Source organism: Phasianus colchicus, chromosome 30 (genome assembly GCF_987193195.1).
Source record: "Phasianus colchicus chromosome 30, bPhaCol1.hap1.1, whole genome shotgun sequence".
NCBI lineage: Eukaryota > Metazoa > Chordata > Aves > Galliformes > Phasianidae > Phasianus > Phasianus colchicus.
In genome coordinates this window covers 1,907,682-1,926,770 of record NC_143465.1, presented here as the reverse complement: position 1 = coordinate 1,926,770, position 19,089 = coordinate 1,907,682, and the positions used below count along the sequence as shown (strand labels likewise).

General features: G+C 58.3%; 3 protein-coding genes across 4 annotated transcripts; 2 read left to right on the top strand and 1 right to left on the bottom strand.

Moving 5' to 3' along the window:
- The first annotated feature begins 18 nt into the window (after positions 1 to 18).
- PPOX (protoporphyrinogen oxidase) lies at positions 19 to 10,210 on the top strand. The gene is made up of 11 exons (XM_090127293.1): positions 19 to 511; positions 1,246 to 1,361; positions 2,687 to 2,819; positions 2,916 to 3,060; positions 4,802 to 4,992; positions 5,482 to 5,542; positions 5,640 to 5,758; positions 5,830 to 5,943; positions 6,030 to 6,179; positions 6,303 to 6,345; positions 9,949 to 10,210. Exons 1-11 carry the CDS (start codon positions 290 to 292, stop codon positions 10,077 to 10,079), a joined length of 1,425 nt encoding a protein of 474 aa, XP_089983419.1. The 5' UTR covers positions 19 to 289; the 3' UTR covers positions 10,080 to 10,210.
- A 150-nt stretch (positions 10,211 to 10,360) lies between these two features.
- Positions 10,361 to 16,282, bottom strand: B4GALT3 (beta-1,4-galactosyltransferase 3). The gene is made up of 6 exons (XM_031609405.2): positions 15,917 to 16,282; positions 13,810 to 14,045; positions 12,271 to 12,461; positions 11,330 to 11,452; positions 11,114 to 11,218; positions 10,361 to 11,015 (listed from the first exon to the last, which is right to left on the bottom strand). The coding sequence occupies exons 1-6, from the start codon at positions 16,167 to 16,169 to the stop codon at positions 10,610 to 10,612; spliced, it is 1,314 nt and encodes a 437-aa protein (XP_031465265.1). The 5' UTR covers positions 16,170 to 16,282; the 3' UTR covers positions 10,361 to 10,609.
- Positions 16,283 to 16,299: 17 nt separating this feature from the next.
- Positions 16,300 to 18,764, top strand: LOC116239318 (palmitoyltransferase ZDHHC3-like). Of its 2 annotated transcripts, XM_031609406.2 has the most exons (8): positions 16,302 to 17,000; positions 17,490 to 17,578; positions 17,690 to 17,748; positions 17,842 to 17,954; positions 18,055 to 18,116; positions 18,205 to 18,292; positions 18,364 to 18,436; positions 18,509 to 18,688. In XM_031609406.2, the coding sequence occupies exons 1-8, from the start codon at positions 16,858 to 16,860 to the stop codon at positions 18,686 to 18,688; spliced, it is 807 nt and encodes a 268-aa protein (XP_031465266.1). In that variant the 5' UTR covers positions 16,302 to 16,857. The 2 variants fall into 2 exon arrangements, with proteins under 2 accessions (XP_031465267.2, XP_031465266.1); XM_031609407.2 differs by lacking the exon at positions 18,364 to 18,436 and having other exon boundaries at positions 16,300 to 17,000; positions 18,509 to 18,764.
- The last annotated feature ends 325 nt before the right edge of the window (positions 18,765 to 19,089 follow it).

Genomic DNA, 19,089 nt, shown 5'->3' with positions numbered 1-19,089 from the left:
AGGCGATTTGGGTGGTTGGGGGGGGGCAGAGCAGAGCTGGGGGCGTGTCGCTTTAAGAGGAGGCGAGGCTTTTTAAAGGGGGCGTGGTTACGCGCTGAGTGGGCGTGGTTTGTATTGATGGAGGCGTGGCTTGCGCGTCCGTCAGGAGACACAGCGCTTCCCTATTGGCTCCCGTCAGTCCCGCCTCCCTCCCTCCCTCCCACCAATCGCTGCCGAGGAGGGCGTGGCTGAGCGCAGTCCTACCGTGAAAAGGGTCCGGTGGGAAACACGGAGCGCGGAGTTCCGCGCAATGCCGCGCACCGTGGCCGTGGTCGGGGGGGGCATCAGCGGACTCGCCGCGTGTTACCACCTGGCCCGTGCCCCCCAACCCCCTAAAGTGGTGCTGTTGGAAGCGGGGGGGCACCTCGGGGGTTGGTTACAAAGCACCAGAACCGAAGATGGAACCGTATTCGATCACGGACCAAGGGGGGTGCGACCCGGGGGGGCGGCGGGAGCCGAAACTCTGCAGATGGTATGGGGAGAATGGGGCTGGGGGGGGGGCTGGGGGAGGGGGGGGGTTGGAATTGCACAGGTGGAACCCTGGAGAGGCTGGGGGGGAGGTCTATGAATGGGGGGTGGGGGTTTTATTTGGGGTGAAGGGGTCCTTGGGGGGCTCAGGGGTCGGGGGGGTTCATGGGGGGGTCCATGGAGGGGATGTGGGGGTCTCTAAATGGAGACTGGGGGTTCTGTAGGGAGTGTAAGGGGTCCTTGAGGGGTTTTATGGGGAGTGAAAGGGGTCCTTGGGGAGCTCATGGGTCAGGGGGGTCCATGGGGGGGTTCATTGGGGGGGGGTTCAGGGGTCTGAGCGAGGGTTTGGGGGGGTCCTTGGGGGGCTCATGGGTCAGGGGGGTCCATGGGGGGGGTTCATTGGGGGGGGTTCAGGGTTTGGGGGTCGTGGGGGTCCTTAAGGGGGTGCTGAGGGGTCCGTAAGGATGGGTGAAGGGACCCTGGGGGGCTCAGAGATCTCTGGGGGGGCTCTGAGTGGGAGCTGAAAGGGAGTCAGGAGTTGGGGGGGGTGGGGGGGGGGTCACTAAATGGGTCCTGAGGGGCTCCTAAACGTGGGTGAAGGGACCCTGGGGGAGATTCGGGGGCAATGGGGATCCCTAATTGGATGGTGAGGGGGGTTCTGGGGGTCCTTTGGGATGAGTGAGGGGGGGGTTTTGGGGTGGGGGGGGGCTGAGGGGTTCCTCTCTGCTGGCCCTGCAGGTGTCAGAGCTCGGCCTGGAGCCCGACGTCCTGCCTGTGGCTGCTGATCACCCAGCATCCCAGCATCGATTCCTCTACAGCAATGGAACTCTGCACCGAATGCCCTCAGGGCTGGGGTGGGGATCCCCCCCTACCCCCCCCTACCCCCCCATACCCCTTTAGGACCCCCAGGATCTCTTCATCCATCTCTGAGAACCCCCCTGGAACCACTCGGTGTCCCCCAAGATCTCTTACAGACCACCTTAAGGACCCCGAGCCTCACATAGAGCCCTTCATCCATCCCCAAAGACCCCCCCCCAGCACCCACGTGGAGACCCCAACACACCCCCCAGACCCCTGTAGCCAGCCCTAAGGACCTCCAAGGCCCCATGTAGGGCCCTAAAGACCCCATAACCCCTTGGAAGGGCTCACATAAAGGTCCCATAGAACTCATAATCCCCCAAGGACCCACATAGGGACCTCAAAGATCCCCCAAGGCCCCATGTAGGGCCCTAAAGACCCCATAACCCCTTGGAAAGACCCACATAAAGGCCCCAAAGAACTCATAATCCCCCAAGGACCCACATAGGGACCTCAGAAATCCCCCAAGGACCCATGTAGGGCCCTAAAGACCCCATAACCCCTTGGAAGGGCTCACATAAAGGTCCCAAAGAGCTCATAACCCCTCAAGGACCCACATAGGGACCTCAGAGATCCCTGAAACTCCCCCAAGGATCCACATAGGGACCTCAGAGATCCCCTAAGGATCCACATAGGGACCTCAGAAATCCCCCAAGGACCCATGTAGGGTCTTGGAAGACCCCATAACTCCTTGGAAGGACCCACATAAAGGCCCCATAGAACTCATAACCCCCCAAGGACCCACATAGGGACCTCAGAAATCCCTGAAAGTCCCCCAAGGATCCACATAGGGACCTCAGAAATCCCCCAAGGACCCATGTAGGGCCCTGAAGACCCCATAACTCCTTGGAAGGACACACATAAAAACCCCAAAGAGCTCATAAGCCCCCAAGGACCCACATAGGGACCTCAAAGATCCCCCAGGGACCCATGTAGGGCCTTGGAAGACCCCATAACCCCTTGGAAAGACCCACATAAAGGCCCCAAAGAACTCATAACCCCCCAAGGACCCACATAGGGACCTCAGAGATCCCTGAAACTCCCCCAAGGATCCACATAGGGACCTCAGAGATCCCCTAAGGATCCACATAGGGACCTCAGAAATCCCCCAGGGACCCATGTAGGGCCTTGGAAGACCCCATAACTCCTTGGAAGGACCCACATAAAGGCCCCATAGAACTCATAACCCCGCAAGGACCCACATAGGGACCTCAGAAATCCCTGAAAGTCCCCCAAGGACCCACATAGGACCCCCAAAGACCCCCCAACCCCCCAAAGGACTGACATAAGGACCCCCCCATTCCCCTCTGTTTCCCCCCAGGGGTTTCCTCCGGGTCGTGCCCCCTTTCTCAAGGGCCCTCATATGGAGTGCAGTGCAGGATCTGATGGCACCAAAGGGAACGGAACCCGATGAAAGTATTCACAGCTTCGCCCGGCGCCGTTTTGGGGCAGAGGTGGGCATCTGTGAGGTGGGAGATAACCCTTATCAGGGTGTACATGGGTTGGGTGGGGGCCACTTTTACCCTTCCTCGTGTCATTGTCACCAACAGGTGGCCGACGTGGCTGTGGACAGTCTGTGCAGGGGGGTGTTTGCTGGGGATTGTCGACAGCTCAGCATCCGTTCCTGTTTCCCTGCTCTGTTCCAGGCTGAGCGCACGTGGCGCTCCGTGCTGCTGGGGTTGGTGATAGGAGAGGGTGAGTAGGGGGCACAGGGGGGGAGGACAGCACTGTGGTGGCACTTGGGGACATAGAGGGGACGTAGAGAGGGTGCCACGGTGCTGCCTGTGTGGCTGATTGGGGCACAGAGAGGTGATATGTATGGGGACGTGGAGAGGGGATGTATGGAGATGCAGAGGGGTGATGTATGGGGACGTGGAGGGGTGACCTTAGGGGACACAAAGAGGGGATGTATGGGGTCATAAAGAGGGGATGTGTGGAGATGCAGAGGGGTGATGTATGGGGACGTGGAGGGGTGACCTCAGGGGACAGAAAGAGGGGATGTATGGGGTCATAAAGAGGGGATGTATGGAGATGCAGAGGGGTGATGTATGGGGACGTGGAGGGGTGACCTTAGGGGACACAAAGAGGGGATGTATGGGGTCATAAAGAGGGGATGTATGGAGATGCAGAGGGGTGATGTATGGGGACGTGGAGGGGTGACCTTAGGGGACACAAAGAGGGGAAGTATGGGGTCATAAAGAGGGGATGTATGGAGATGAAAAAGGGTGATATATGGGGACGTGGAGGGGTGACCTTAGGGGACACAAAGAGGGGATGTATGGGGTCATAAAGAGGGGATGTGTGGAGATGCAGAGGGGTGATATATGGGGACGTGGAGGGGTGACCTTAGGGGGCACAAAGAGGGGATGTATGGGGTCATAAAGAGGGGATGTATGGAGATGAAGAGGGGTGATGTATGGGGACGTGGAGGGGTGACCTTAGGGGACACAAAAAGGGGATGTATGGGGACAAAGAGGGGACACCCTGATGCTGCATCTATGACACATGGGGAGGTGACATATAGGGGCACAGAGAGGTGACATATGAGGGGCACAGAGAAGTGACATATAGGGACACAGAGGGGACACCCTGATGCCTACCCTATGGCATATGAGGACACAGAGGGGGTGACATGTGGGGACATGGAAGGGTGACATATAGGGGCACAGGGAGGTGATGTATGGGGATATGGGGGAGGGGGGGGGGCACCTTGATGCTGCCCCTATGGCACATGGGGACACAGAGGGGTGATATTTGGGGACACAGGGAGGTGGTATATGGGGATGTAGTGGGGACACCCTGATGCTGCCCCTATGGCACATGGGGACACGGAGGGGTGACATATGGGGACTCAGGGGACACTGTGATGCTACTCTCATGGCATTTGGGTATATGGAGAGGTGACATATGGAAGCAGAGGGGACACTGATGCTGCCCCTATGGCACATGGGGACACAGAAGGGTGATATTTGGGGACACAGGGAGGTGGCATATGGGGATGTAGTGGGGACACCCTGATGCTGCCCTTATGGCACGAGGGGAGGTCATGTATGGGGACACAGGGAGGTGATGTATGGGGACACAGGGAGGGGAACACCCTGATGCCACCCCTGTGGCACATGGGGACACGGAGGGGTGACATATGGAGACAGTGGGGACACTCTGATGCTGCCCCTATGGCAGATGGGGATGTGGAGGGGTGATGTATGGGGACACAGAGGGGGAGGAACACCCTGATGCCACCCCTATGGCACATGGGGATGGAGAGGTGGCATACGGGGACACACAGGGAGGTGACTTATGGGGACACGGGGAGGGGGGACACCCTGATGCCACCCCTGTGACACAGAGAGCTGACATATGGGGACATGGGGGGGTACCATCTGGGGACACAGAGGGGACACCCTAGGCATTTTCCCCCGCTGTCTCCCTGCAGGACGTCAAGGTGGGGCCACGTCAGCGTTGCTCCTGAGGGCACGGGCAGAACGTTGGACGCAGTGGGGGCTGAAGGGGGGGATGCAGACCCTGCCTGAAGCCATCGCTGCCTTCCTGCAGCCACGCCGTGCTGAGCTGCTGCTCCATGCAGAGCTGCAACGCCTGCAGCTGCAGCACAACGGCACCTGGCAGGTGGGGGGGGACCCCATTGTGGGACCCATGAGGCCTTCATGTGGGGTTGGGGATCCTAAGCATGTGGGTGTTGGGGTCCTTTGGGGTCTTGTGGTGTTGTTTGGGGGTTCCCGTTCTGTGGTCTGGGGGTGCTGGGGACCCTGGGTTGTCCCCATAGTTTGGGGGACCCCTGAGTTCTCTCCCCATGGCTTGGGGATCCCTATCCTACAGTTTGGGGGTTCTGGAACCCCTGGGTTCTGTCCCTATCATTTTGGGATCCCTGAGTTCCCTCCCCACGGTTTGGGGGTCCCCATCCCACAATTTGGGGCTCTTAGGTTCTGTCCCCATGGTTTTGGGGTCCCCATCTCACAATCTGGGGGTTCTGGGTCCCCTGAATTCTGATCCTATAATATGGGGAACCCCTGAATTCCCTCCCCGTGGTTTGGAGGTTTCCATGCCACACTTTTGAGTTGCCAAGACCCCCCTTTATCCCTCCCCCCCCCCCCCCAGCTCACCCTACCCGACAGCACCATCACCGCAGACCACGTCATCAGCGCGCTCCCCGCTGCAGGTGGGTGCTGGGGGACAACGACGGGGAATTGGGGGTCAGCACTCCTTATCTATGGGGCAAAGACCCTAAAACTGACCCTCCCTGATCCCATACCCAGCCCTGGCACGGGTGCTGCCCCCCGAGGCTCAACCATTGGCACATGAGCTGACCCACATCCCTGCAGTGACGGTGGCCGTGGTGAACCTCCAATATCGCGACGTGACGCTGCCCGTCACGGTGAGATCCCCGACCCCACACATCCCCACAGTGTCCCCCATCCTCGCTCACCCCATTACTCAACCCTGTAGGGTTTTGGGCATTTGGTGCCTTCCTCTGAGGATGAAGCACTGCTGGGCATTGTCTATGATTCCGTGGCGTTTCCGCAGCACGATGGCACTGGGAGCCCCTCCGTGCGGCTGACGGTGGGAGATCCCCCCCCTTTTATTATAGGATCTCCCCACATTTTGGCCCCGGGAGGGGAACTCACCCCGTCCCCTCGTCCCTATAGGTGATGCTGGGAGGCTCCTGGTTCCACCGAAGTTTTGGGGATCCCACAACAGCCCCCAAAGCTGTGTTATTGCAGCGGGCGCAGCGGGCGGTGAAGGAGCAGCTGGGGTTGGTGGGGACCCCGGTGAGGTCCATGGTCAGAGTGCAACAGGTGGGTGACAATGGGATGGGGATATGGGGTCAGCTGAGGGGGGGGGGGTTGTGAGGATATGGGAACACCCAGGGGGGTTGTGGGGATATGGGGACACTGTCTGACCCCCATTCCTTCCTATAGTCCTGCATCCCGCAGTACACGCTGGGCCATTGGCAGCGTATGGGTAAGGAGGGGGGGGGGTGGGATATGGGGTGGGGAGTGGGGCTGGGGATGGGAACAGGGACATGGGAACTGGGATGGGGACATGGGGATAGGATAAGGATGGGGATAGAAAGAGAAATAAGGGGATTGGGAAAGATGGAGGTGTGGGGGTTGGGAATATGGGAGTGGGGAGAGAGGGCTATGGGACTGGGATGGGGATTGTGGGGACAGGAATAAGGAGATAGAAATGTGGGGACTGGGAAAGGATGGAGGTATGGGGTTGGGAATATGGGGAGAGGGAGAGAGGAGTATGGGGGTATAGAGAAGGGGATGTGGGAAGGATTAAGGATGGGGACGTGGGAATGGAGATACAGGGATTGGGATATGGAGACAGGGATGTGGGGATAGGAACATCATATGGGTGCTGAGAAAGGATGGGGGTGTGGGGTTGGGGATATGGGGCTGGAGTTTGGGATGGGGATATGGGGACAGGGACATGGGGAAAGGAGGGGTGGGGGTGGAGGGTTAGGAGTGTGGGGAGTTAGGGGGATGAAAAAGTGGGGTGATGGGGATGAAAATGGGTGGGGATGGGGGGGTGATGGGGGAATGGGGATGGGGGGGAATGGGGATGAAAATGGGGGGTGATGGGGATGAAAATGGGGATGGGGGGATGGGGGCTTATGGGGATGAAAATGGGGGGAGATGGGGAGTGATGGGGGGATTGGGGATGGAGGGTTATGGGGATGAAAAAGTGGGGTAATGGGGATGAAAATGGGTGGGGATGGGGGTGGGGGCTTATGGGGATGGAGGTGATGGGGATGAAAAAGGGGAGTAATGAGGATGGGGATGGGGGGGTGATGGAGATGGGGGTGGTAGGGATGGGAGGTGATGGGGATGAAAATGGGGGGGTGAGGATGGGGGATTATGGGGATGAAAATGGGGGGTGATGGGGATGAAAATGGAGATGGGGGGATGTGGGGCTATGGGGATGAAAAAGGGGGGTAGTGGGGATGAAAAGGGGTGGGGATGGGGGCTTATGGGGATTGATGGGGATGGGTATGGGGGGGGTGATGGAGATGGGGGTGATGGGGATGAAAATGGGGGGTGATGGGAAGTGATGGGGATGGGGGGGTTGGGGATGGAGGGTTATGGGGATGAAAAGGGGGAGTAATGGGATGAAAATGGGGATGGGGGGATGGGGATGGGGGTTATGGGGATGAAAATGGGCGGTGATGGGGATGAAAATGGAGGGTGATGGGGAGTGATGGGGGGGTTGGGGATGGAGGGTTATGGGGATGAAAAAGTGGGGGTAATGGGGATGAAAATGGGTGGGGATGGGGGCTTATGGGGATGGAGGTGATGGGGATGAAAAAGGGGAGTAATGAGGATGGGTATTGGGGGGGTGATGGAGATGGGGGTGATAGGGATGGGAGGTGATGGGGATGAAACTGGGGGGGTGAGGATGGGGGGTTATGGGGATGAAAATGGGGGTGATGGGGATGAAAATGGGGATGGGGGGATGTGGGGCTATGGGGATGAAAAAGGGGGGTAGTGGGGATGAAAAGGGGTGGGGATGGGGGCTTATGGGGATGAAAATGGGGGGTGATGGGGATTGATGGGGATGGGTATGGGGGGGGTGATGGAGATGGGGGTGATGGGGATGAAAATGGGGGGTGATGGGGAGTGATGGGGATGGGGGGGTTGGGGATGGAGGGTTATGGGGATGAAAAGGGGGAGTAATGAGGATGAAAATGGGTGGTGATGGGGATGGAGGCTTATGGGGATGAAAATTTGGGGGGTGAGAATGGGGGGTTATGGGGATGAAAATGGGGATGGGGGGATGGGGATGGGGGTGATGGGGATGAAAATGGGGGTGATGGGGATGAAAATGGAGGGTGATGGGGATGGGTGCTTATGGGGATGGGTGCTTATGGGGATGAAAATGGGGGGTGATGGGGAATGATGGGGGGGTTGGGGATGGGTGCTTATGGGGATGAAAAAGTGGGGTAATGGGGATGAAAATGGGTGGGGATGGGGGCTTATGGGGATGGAGGTGATGGGGATGAAAAAGAGGAGTAATGGAGATGGAGATGGGGGGGTGATGGGGATGATGGGGATGAAAATGGGGGGTGAGGATGGGGGCTTATGGGGATGAAAATGGGGGGTGATGGGGATGAAAATGGGGATGGGGAGGATGGGGGGTGATGGGGATGAAAATGGGGGCTTATGGGGATGGGGGCTTATGGGAATGAAAATGGGGGGTGATGGGGAATGATGGGGATGGGGGGGTTGGGGATGGAGGGTTATGGGGATGAAAAAGTGGGGGTAATGGGGATGAAAATGAGTGGGGATGGGGGCTTATGGGGATGGAGGTGATGGGGATGAAAAAGAGGAGTAATGAGGATGGGGATGGGGGGGTGATGGAGATGGGGGTGATAGGGATGGGAGGTGATGGGGATGAAAATGGGGGGGTGAGGATGGGGGGTTATGGGGATGAAAATGGTGGGTGATGGGGATGAAAATGGGTGGGGATGGGGGGTTATGGGGATGAAAATGGGGGGTGATGGGGATTGATGGGGATGGGTATGGGGGGGGTGATGGAGATGGGGGTGATGGGGATGAAAATGGGGGGTGATCGGGAGTGATGGGGATGGGGGGGTTGGGGATGGAGGGTTATGGGGATGAAAAGGGGGAGTAATGGGGATGAAAATGGGTGGTGATGGGGATGGAGGCTTATGGGGATGAAAATTTGGGGGGTGAGAATGGGGGGTTATGGGGATGAAAATGGGGATGGGGGGTGGGGATGGGGGTTATGGGGATGAAAATGGGCGGTGATGGGGATGAAAATGGAGGGTGATGGGGAATGATGGGGGGGTTGGGGATGGAGGGTTATGGGGATGAAAAAGTGGGGGTAATGGGGATGAAAATGGGTGGGGATGGGGGCTTATGGGGATGGAGGTGATGGGGATGAAAAAGAGGAGTAATGGAGATGGAGATGGGGGGGTGATGGGGATGATGGGGATGAAAATGGGGGGTGAGGATGGGGGCTTATGGGGATGAAAAAGGGGGCTTATGGGGATGAAAATGGGGGGTGATGGGGATGAAAATGGGGATGGGGAGGATGGGGGGTGATGGGGATGAAAATGGGGGGTGATGGGGATGGGTGCTTATGGGGATGGGGGCTTATGGGAATGAAAATGGGGGGTGATGGGGAATGATGGGGATGGGGGGGTTGGGGATGGAGGGTTATGGGGATGAAAAGGGGGTAATGGGGATGAAAATGGGTGGGGATGGCGGCTTATGGGTATGAAAATGGGGGGTGATGGGGATTGATGGGGATGGGTATGGGGGGGGTGATGGAGATGGGGGTGATGGGGATGAAAATGGGGGGTGATGGGGAGTGATGGGGATGGGGGGGTTGGGGATGGAGGGTTATGGGGATGAAAATGGGGATGGGGGGATGGGGATGAGGGTGATGGGGATGAAAATGGGCGGTGATGGGGATGAAAATGGGTGGGGATGGGGATGGGGTGGTTATTGGGATGAGGATGGGGTGGTTATGGGGATGGGGTGGTTATGGGGTCCCCCAGCCCCACAGGGATGTCACATCCTGGTGTCCCCGCAGAGCGCATCGGGCGCTTGGTGGAGGAGCAGCGGTTGCCCCTCAGCCTCATCGGCGCCTCCTACAGCGGGGTCTCCGTCAACGACTGCATTGCCAGCGCCAAAGCGGCCGTGGGGAGGCTGCTGGGGGGCTGAGCCCCATAACGGGGGTGTGAAACCCACCCTGAGGGGGTTGTGAGCCCCGTTAGTAAGGTGCTGAGCCCCACAGCTGGGGGCTGAGAGTCGTTAGTGAGGTGCTGAGCCCGGCAGTGGGATCTGAGCCCCATATTGTGGGGGTTGAGCATCGCGGTGTGGGGCTGGCTGACCCCAAGACAGCAGCAGCAATGGGGCAAAAAGCTTTAGGGTGGTTTTCTTTTGATTTTTTTTTTTGATTTTTTTTTTTTTTCCCTTTTTTAATCGAAAAAGCCCCTTAGAAAGGCGCAGGGAGCAGCGAACATCGAATAAATAACCTCACACCCACAGCAGAACCCGCAGCCCAGTGGGGGGGGAAAGAAGGGGGAGTGGGGCTGGGGGACCCCTGAGCCCATCAGCGACGTCCTCCTGTGGGGCTGCCCCATAGCGACCAGCAGTCCTGCAGCTCTATGCGTGCTGATCCCATAGTCTCTCTCCAGCAAGGCAACAGCACCGTGTGCCGAGAGGGGGGGGGGGGTGGACACATTTTGGGGCTAATGGGAGCCATGGGGCCAGCTCTGGTTGCCCCCACGTGTCGGGAGGGTCCCCACCTCCGTCGCAGCGCCGTCCCCATCGGGGCTGCGTGGGGTGACCCCACCAGATGAACTTTGGGTGTCGTTCCCCGTCACCGTGGGGAGCTGTGGGGCCGGGATGTGGGGTGGGGACAACCCCAAAGCCCCCAAACCGGGTACTTTACGTAGCATCTCCTCCCTGAAGAGGTTGTTGGGGTACCTCTGGCCTTCACGTCCACGACGGCCCCGTGGGGCTCGTGGGTCGGTGCCGATATCCACGGTCAGGTTGGTGTAAAGGGGGTGCAGATGTTTGGCCAGCAGGGTGTAGGTCAACGAGTTCATCCCATCCTGAGTCCACATGCGCTGCGTGCGGATCAGCAGGTCGAACCTGAGCATTGATGGGAGGAAAGGGGGGAGTAAAAAGGGGATGGTTGCACCAACAGCTCCGTGGCGGCCCCATATCAGAGCCCACTGCCTCCTCCTTACCTGTGTGGGTTCTCCTCGTTGCCTTTGTCGCTTTTGTGCTTCACCATTTTGTAGTGGCCGATGGAGATGGGCGGGCGGGCGATCTTCATCCCGGCCAGGCGCACCCTGGGATGTGTTTTTTTGTCCCCCCCCAACCCACCCCCAAAAGCGTCACCACGGCCCCACAGAGGTGCCAGCACCAGCACCAGTGTGAGTTGTGGTCCCACCGTGCCCTACCTGGTGGCAATGTCGTCGTCCTCGCCGCCCCAACCCCAATATTCGTTGGGGAAACCATTGATTTTCATGTATTGATCCGGGGTGAGAGCTGAGACCCCCCCAAAGTACTGCGGGTACGGCAGGCTGGGGGGACAGAGAGAACGGGGGGGGTGGGGGGCGACTTAAAGATCGTGGAGCTGTGGGATGGTTGGGTTGGGAGGGTCCTTAAAGATCATAAAATAATGGGATCGTGGAATTGTTGGGTTGGAAGGGTCCTTAAAGGTCATAGGACAACGGGATCACAGAATGGTTGGGTTGGAAGGGTCCTAAAAGATCATAGGACAATGGGATCACAGAATGGTTGGGTTGGAAGGGTCCTAAAAGATCATAGGACAACGGGATCACAGAATGGTTGGGTTGGAAGGGTCCTTCAAGATCACAGAACCATTGAATCACGGAATTTTTGGGTTGAGAGCGACCCTAAAGATCAAAGAACCATGAAATCACAGCGTAGTTAGGTTGGAAGGGGCCTTAAAGGTCATAGAACAATGGGATCAAAGCAGAATTAGATTGGAAGGGTCCTTCAAGATCACAGAACAATAGGATCACAGAATGGTTGGGTTGGAAGGGTCCTTAAAGATCACAGAATCATTGAATCATGGAATGTTTGGGTTGAGAGCGATCCTAAAGATCAAAAAACCATGGGATCACAGCATGGTTGGATTGGAAGGGTCCTAAAAGATCACAAAACAATGGGATCACAGCATAGTTGGGTTGGAAGGGATCTTAAAGATCACAGAACCATTGAATCATGGATTGGTTGGGTTGAGAGCGACCCTAAAGATCAAAGAACCATGGCATCACAGAATGGTTGGGTTGGAAGGGTCCTGGAAGGTCGCAGAACATTGGGATCACAGCACGGTTGGGTTGGAAGGGTCCTGGAAGGTCGCAGAAGCACTCACCTGTACCCAAATTTATTCATGGCAATGGAGACGTGTTTGGGGTTCCAGGGGTCGCAGGTGTAGAGGTTGTGGTCGTTCTCGGGGATGAGGTCGACGTCGTGCAGGAAGAGGCAATCCCACTCCTCGTCCTTCAGGGCCTCCTTCACCCCCACGTTCAGCAGCTTGGCACGGTTGAAGGTGCTGTTCCCTGCCTGGGGGGCGAAAACAAGGAGGGACGTGGGTGACCCTACAATAATATGGGGCAGCCCTACCATAATGCAGGCGGGGGAGGTGACCCTACAAGAAATATCATGGGGTGACCCTACAATATCACGGGACAGCATGAGGGTAACCCTATGTTAGCGTTGGGTGGCGATGTTGGGCAACCCTACAGTAACACAGGTGGGGGAGGCGACCCTACAATAAATAGCATGGGGTGACCCTACAATAAATAGCATGGGGCGACTCTACAATAAATATCATGGGGAAACCCTACAATATCACAAGGCAACCCTACAGTAACATGGGGAGGGATGTGGGTAACCCTACAATAGCACTGAATGGTGACGTTGGGCAACCCTACAATAGCACAGGTGGGGGAGGTGACCCTATAATAAATATCATGGGGCAACCCTACAATGTCATGGGGCGACCCTACAATAAATATCATGGGGAAACCCTACAATATCACGAGGCAACCCTACAGTAACATGGGGAGGGATGTGGGTAACCCTACAATAGCACTGAATGGCGACGTTGGGCAACCCTACAACAGCACAGGTGGGGGAGGTGACCCTATAATAAATATCATGGGGCAACCCTACAATGTCATGGGGCGACCCTACAATAAATATCATGGGGTAACCCTACAATATCACGAGGCAACCCTACAGTAACATGGGGAGGGATGTGGGTAACCCTACAATAGCACTGAATGGCGACGTTGGGCAACCCTACAACAGCACAGGTGGGGGAGGTGACCCTATAATAAATATCATGGGGCAACCCTACGATGTCATGGGGCGACCCTACAATAAATAGCATGGGGTAACCCTACAATATCACGAGGCAACCCTACAGTAACATGGGGAGGGATGGGGGTAACCCTACAATAGCACTGAATGGCGACGTTGGGCAACCCTACAACAGCACAGGTGGGGGAGGTGACCCTATAATAAATATCATGGGGCAACCCTACAATAAATATCATGGGGTAACCCTACAATATCACAAGGCAACCCTACAGTAACATGGGGAGGGATGGAGGTAACCCTACAATAGCACTGAATGGCGACGTTGGGCAACCCTACAATAGCACAGGTCGGGAAGGTGACCCTACAATAAATATCATGGGGCAACCCTACAATAAATATCATGGGGTGACCCTACAATAAATATTATAGGGCAACCTACAATATCATGGGGCAGCATGGGTGTAACCCTACAATAGGGTTGAATAGCGACAATGGGCAACCCTAAAATAACAGGGCAGGGGGAAACGTGACCCTACAACAACACAGAGGAACCCAATCGGACCCTGGACCCCCAAGTGCCCCCCACCTGATGCACCACGTAGATGCCGTAGTGCAGCTGCTGGCGCTGCAGGAAGGGGTGCAGGTAGTAGAGGAGGTGGCCCAGGTGAGTCTCACGGTTGCGGTGCGGGACGATGACGGCGGTGCGGGAACGGGGTTCACAGGTTTGGGGTTGGTAACGACCACCAGGTTGCACCGCTGGGTTCTTGGCCTGGATCTGCTCCAGGGTGGGCACACGGCTGAAGGTCACCGTCAGAGGGCCGACTGTGGGGTGGAGGGAGGGTGGGGTAGGACCCAATGGTAATCAATGGCACCAGTTGGGTCATGGGGGCCTTAATTACCCCATAACCAAGTGGTACCTATTGGGTCATGGGGGTCCTAATCACCCCATAACCGATGGCACCAACTGGGTCACGTAGATCCCCAGTCACCTCATATCCAATGGCACCAAATGGCTCATGGGGGTCTCAGTCACCCCATACTTCATGACACCAACTGGGTCATGTAAATCCCCAACCACCCCATATCCAATGGTACCAATTGAGTCATGGGGGTCCCAATCACCCCATAACCAATGACACCCAACCAGGCCATGGGGGTCTCAGTCACCCCATATCCAATGACACCAACTGGGCCATGAGGGTCCCCAATCACCCCATATCCAGTGATACCAATCGGGTCATGGGGATCGCAATCACCCCATAACCAATGACACCCAACCAGGCCATGGGGGTCTCAGTCACCCCGTACTTAATGTCACCAACTGGGTTATGTAGATCCCCAACCACCCCATATCCAGTGGTACCAACTGAAACATAGGGGTCCCCAATCACCCCATAACCAATGGCACCCAACCGGGCCATAGGGATCTCAGTCACCCCATACTTCATGACACCAACGGGGCCATACGGGTCCTAATCACCCCATACTTAATGGCACCAAGTGGGTCATGTAGATCCCCAATCACCCCATATCCAATGGCACCAACTGGGCCATGGGGGTCTCTATCACCCATAACCAATGGCACCCAAATGGGTCATAGGGGTCCCAACGACCCCATACCCAATGGCACCCACCTGGGCCATGGGGGTCTCAATCACCCCATACGTAATGGCACCAAAATGGTTCATGGAGGTCCCAACCACCCCATATCCAATGGCACTGAGTCATGGGGGTCCCAATCACCCCATAACCAATGACACCAAATGGATCATATAGATCCCCAACCACCCCATATCCAATGGCACCAACTGGGCCATGGGGGGGTCCGAACTACCTGACATCCAATGGCAACAACCAGGCCATGGGGGTCCCAACCACCCCATAACCAATGGGGCTCAACTGGGTCATGGGTGTCCCCAGTCGCCCCATATCCAATGGCAGCAATTGGGTCATGGGGGTCCCAACCACTCCATAACCAATGGGGCTCAACTGGGTCATGGGGGTCCCCAATCACCCCATATCCAATGGCACCAATTGGGTCATGGGGGTCCCAACCACCCCATATCCAATGGCACTGGGTCATGGGGGTCCCAGTCACCCCATACTTCATGACACCATCTGGATCGTGTAGATCCCCAACCACCTCGTATCCAATGGCACCAACTGGGCCATGGGGGTCCCCAATCACCCCATATCCAGTGATACCAATCGGGTCATGGGGGTCTCAATCACCCCATAACCAATGGTACCAACCAGGCCATGGGGGTCTCAATCACCCCATAACCAATGGCACCAAGTGGGTCATGTAGACCCCTAATCACCCCAATCCAATGGCACCAACTGGGTCATAGGGGTCCCCAATCACCCCATACCCAATGGCACCAACTGGGCCATGGGGGTCCCAATCACCCCACACCCAATGGTACAAACAGCTCTTATCTCCCCCCACCTGACACCCCCATGTCCCCACACGTGACCCCCATCCCCACACGTGACCCCACCCCCTGACCTCTGACCCCCACGTGACCCCCATCCCCCACGTGACCCCACCCCCTGACCTCTGACCCCACACGTGACCGCATCCCCACACGTGACCCCACCCCCTGACCTCTGAACCCACACGTGACCCCCATCCCCACACGTGACCCCACCTCCTGACCTTTGACCCCACCCCACCCCCACCCCCCACTCACGGAGGAGGGGTGACCGCTGTGGGCAGTAGGGCAGCGGCTCGGCGGGGTCCCTCAGGGTTCCTTGGGGCAGCAGCCGGCTGAGGTTGGCGTAAACGTCGTGAGTGCGGGAATAATCCACGGCGGGGGGGGAAGAACGACCGAAAAGAGCCGTGAGGTTCCGGAAACCCCCCAAAGAAAAATAAGCGACGAAAGCGAACTGGCAGCCAATCAGCAAGGCCAAAGAGCACGGCCGCTCCAACAGCCGCCGCAGCATCGCGGGGTGGGGGTGGGGGGGGGCACCGGGGCGAGGCCCCCCCGGTGGGTGCAGACGCGGCCCCCCCAGCGGTCAGCGCCGCCCGGCGGCCGCCATCTTTGCTGGGGGGGGGGGGGGGGAAGGAAGGGGGAGGGAGCGTGAGGGGCGTGGCTTAAAGGGGCGGTGTTTGATTGGGCGGTGTTTGGATGGAGGCGGGGCGTAGAGGCTGAGTTGGCCTGTAGTAGGCGGGGATTGAAGGGGAAGGGATTTTTGATTGGGCGATGCGCAGAGGGAGGGCGGGGAAAAGAGGGTGAGTTGACCTTTAGTAAGAGAGGCGTGAAGAGGGCGGGATTTGATTGGGCGGTGCTTGGGAAGGGGGCGTGGCTTAGTGTGGGTTAGTTGGTAGTGGGCGGGGCTTAAAGGGGGCGGGGACTGAGGGGGTAAGAGGAACGGGGGGGAAATGTGGGAAGGTTGTGGGGTGGAGGAGGAGGAAAAAGCGGGTTAATTGTGGGGAAAATGCGGGGCCAAGAGGCGGCACCGTGTGGGGACAGAATGGAGACCTCCAACCTCCCCGTTACCACAGCAACTGAGCGCCTCACCTCTGCCCCGCCCCCTTCCGGTGACGTAAAAGGAGCGGGCGCTCTGATTGGTCCGTGTGCGGCTCGCGGACCGGAAGTGCCGGAGCGGCGGGAGGTGGGGGAGGGACGCCATGATGGCGGCGGCGGCGGCTGCGGAGCGGTGCGGCCGGGATCCGTGCGGAGCGCTTTGCCCGCTGCTCGCCTACCTCAGCGTGGGCTACGCCGACTACGCCGTGCTCGCCCACGTCCTGCCGCAGCCCGCGCTGCGAGCCAGGTGCCAAAGGGAGGAGCCGGGGCTGTCTATAGGGCTGTGTGGGCCCTATGGGGCGGGCAGCGAGGCCTGTGGGGCCTATGGCGGGGTGTGGGGTCTGTGGGGGCACCGGGACCCCCGTCAGGTTCGTGGCTCCTTGGGGGACTCGGCCCTGTGGGATCCTCCAATGGGCTGTGGGGACGCTCTGGGTGCCTCCATGGGGTGCTTGGGGTTTCCTATCCGTGTCCTGGGTTCCTGGGGCCCCGTGGGGTGCAGGGTTCTCTCCTGGATCCGCGGGGCTCGGTAGCTGTGGTGTCCCCATGGGGCTCGGGGTCTATGGGGCACTGCGTCTCAGTGGGTTCTGGGCATTGTGTCTATGGGATCCCCGAGGCTCTATGGGATTCGCAGGTCTTTGGGATCCATGCAGCGATCTGTGGCTGTGGGGCAGTAATTGTGCAGGGTTCCTGCAGGGCTCTGGGTGCTTGGGGTCACCCTGTGCCCCCCACCCTTCAGCCCATGGTGCCCCATCCATGCAGTGACGTTCAACCTCCTGGTGCTTCTGCTTTTGGCCTCCCACACCCGCGCTGTCTTTGCTGACCCCGGTGAGTGCCACCACCCCCCACTCCCAGTTACGTACATGGAGGTCCCCCCCATTTATTTATATGGGGGTCCCAATAAACCAAGCATTCATTCACCCCACCCCCAACCCCCAGGTGTGGTTCCCCTCCCTGGCACTGCCATCGACTTCTCAGACCTGCACCCAACGGAGCGGGTGAGTCCCTGGGGGCTGCTATGGGGTGTTGGGGGGCTGCTGCTACGGGATGGGGGCCTTACACTGTGTGCTGCCCCATTCCTTCCCCCTCAGAACTCAGATGAATGGACGCTGTGCAGTCGCTGTGAGGCCTATCGGCCTCCCCGTGCCCACCACTGCCGTGTGTGCCACCGCTGCGTGCGCCGCATGGACCACCACTGCCCCTGGTGGGTGTCTGGCCATCCCCCCCCCTCATTAGGACACCCCCAGACCCCAAAGGATGGGGACAGCAGACACAAAGATGTCATCACCCCCATTTGTCTGCAGGATAAATAACTGCATCGGGGAATTGAACCAGAAATACTTTATCCAGTTCCTCTTTTACACTGGTAAGTTGTGAGATGTCGGGCTCGGCCCCATAGCAAAGGGTTCAGCCCTACAGCTGTGGGTTCTGGCTCACTGCTCGCCCCATACCAGGCCTGACCAGTGCCTATGCAGCGGGGTTGGTGTTGGCTGTGTGGTTGGGACCATCAGGAGGAGATGGCACCGAAAACCGCATCCAGACGTGAGTGTGGGGTAATGTGGGGGACCGGTGGCTACCCCACATCAGCCCTCAGCCCCACTGCTATCCCACAGCACTCACTGCATCGTGCTGCTGCTGGAGTCCCTCCTCTTTGGCATTTTTGTCACCGTTGTGTTTTATGATCAGGTCAGTGGGGCAGTGTGGGGCAGGTGGGTGGCAGTGAGACGGGCGGTGACATCTCTGTCCCCAACCCCATAGGTGGTGTCCATCCTCACGGAGCAACCCCACAAGCGGGGGTCAAAGGAGGCGTGTGGGGGACGAGCATGGGCAGCAGCACTGCAGGAGGTGTTTGGGGGAGGCTGTGTGCTCAGCTGGCTCTGCCCCTGCAGCACCCCATCCCACCCCACATACAGCCTCCTGCCCCACGGCGACGTCTGAGCCCCATAGAATGGCTGGGGGGGGGATTGGTGCCCCAGGGGGTGCTAATGCCCCAAAGTTTGGGTACCCCAGATAGGTTCTGAGAGTCCAGCTCTGTGTTCAGGGGGTCCTGCCCCAAAGATTGGGCACCCCATAGAGGTCCTGGGGGGTCTCTATGATTAGGAAGTCATACCCCAAAGTTTGGATACCTCGTAGAGGTGCTGGGGCATCCATGGGTCCGTTCTCAGGAGGTCTTGCCCCACAGATCAGGCACCCCATAGATAGAGGTCCAGGGGGTCCCCAGCTCTGTGTTCAGGGGGTCCTGCCCCCAAAGTGCAGACACCCCATAGAGGTTCAGGGATGGCCCCAATTCATGATGCTGCATGGCACCAAGGAGAAGATTTCTGGCTCTGGGTGGGGGC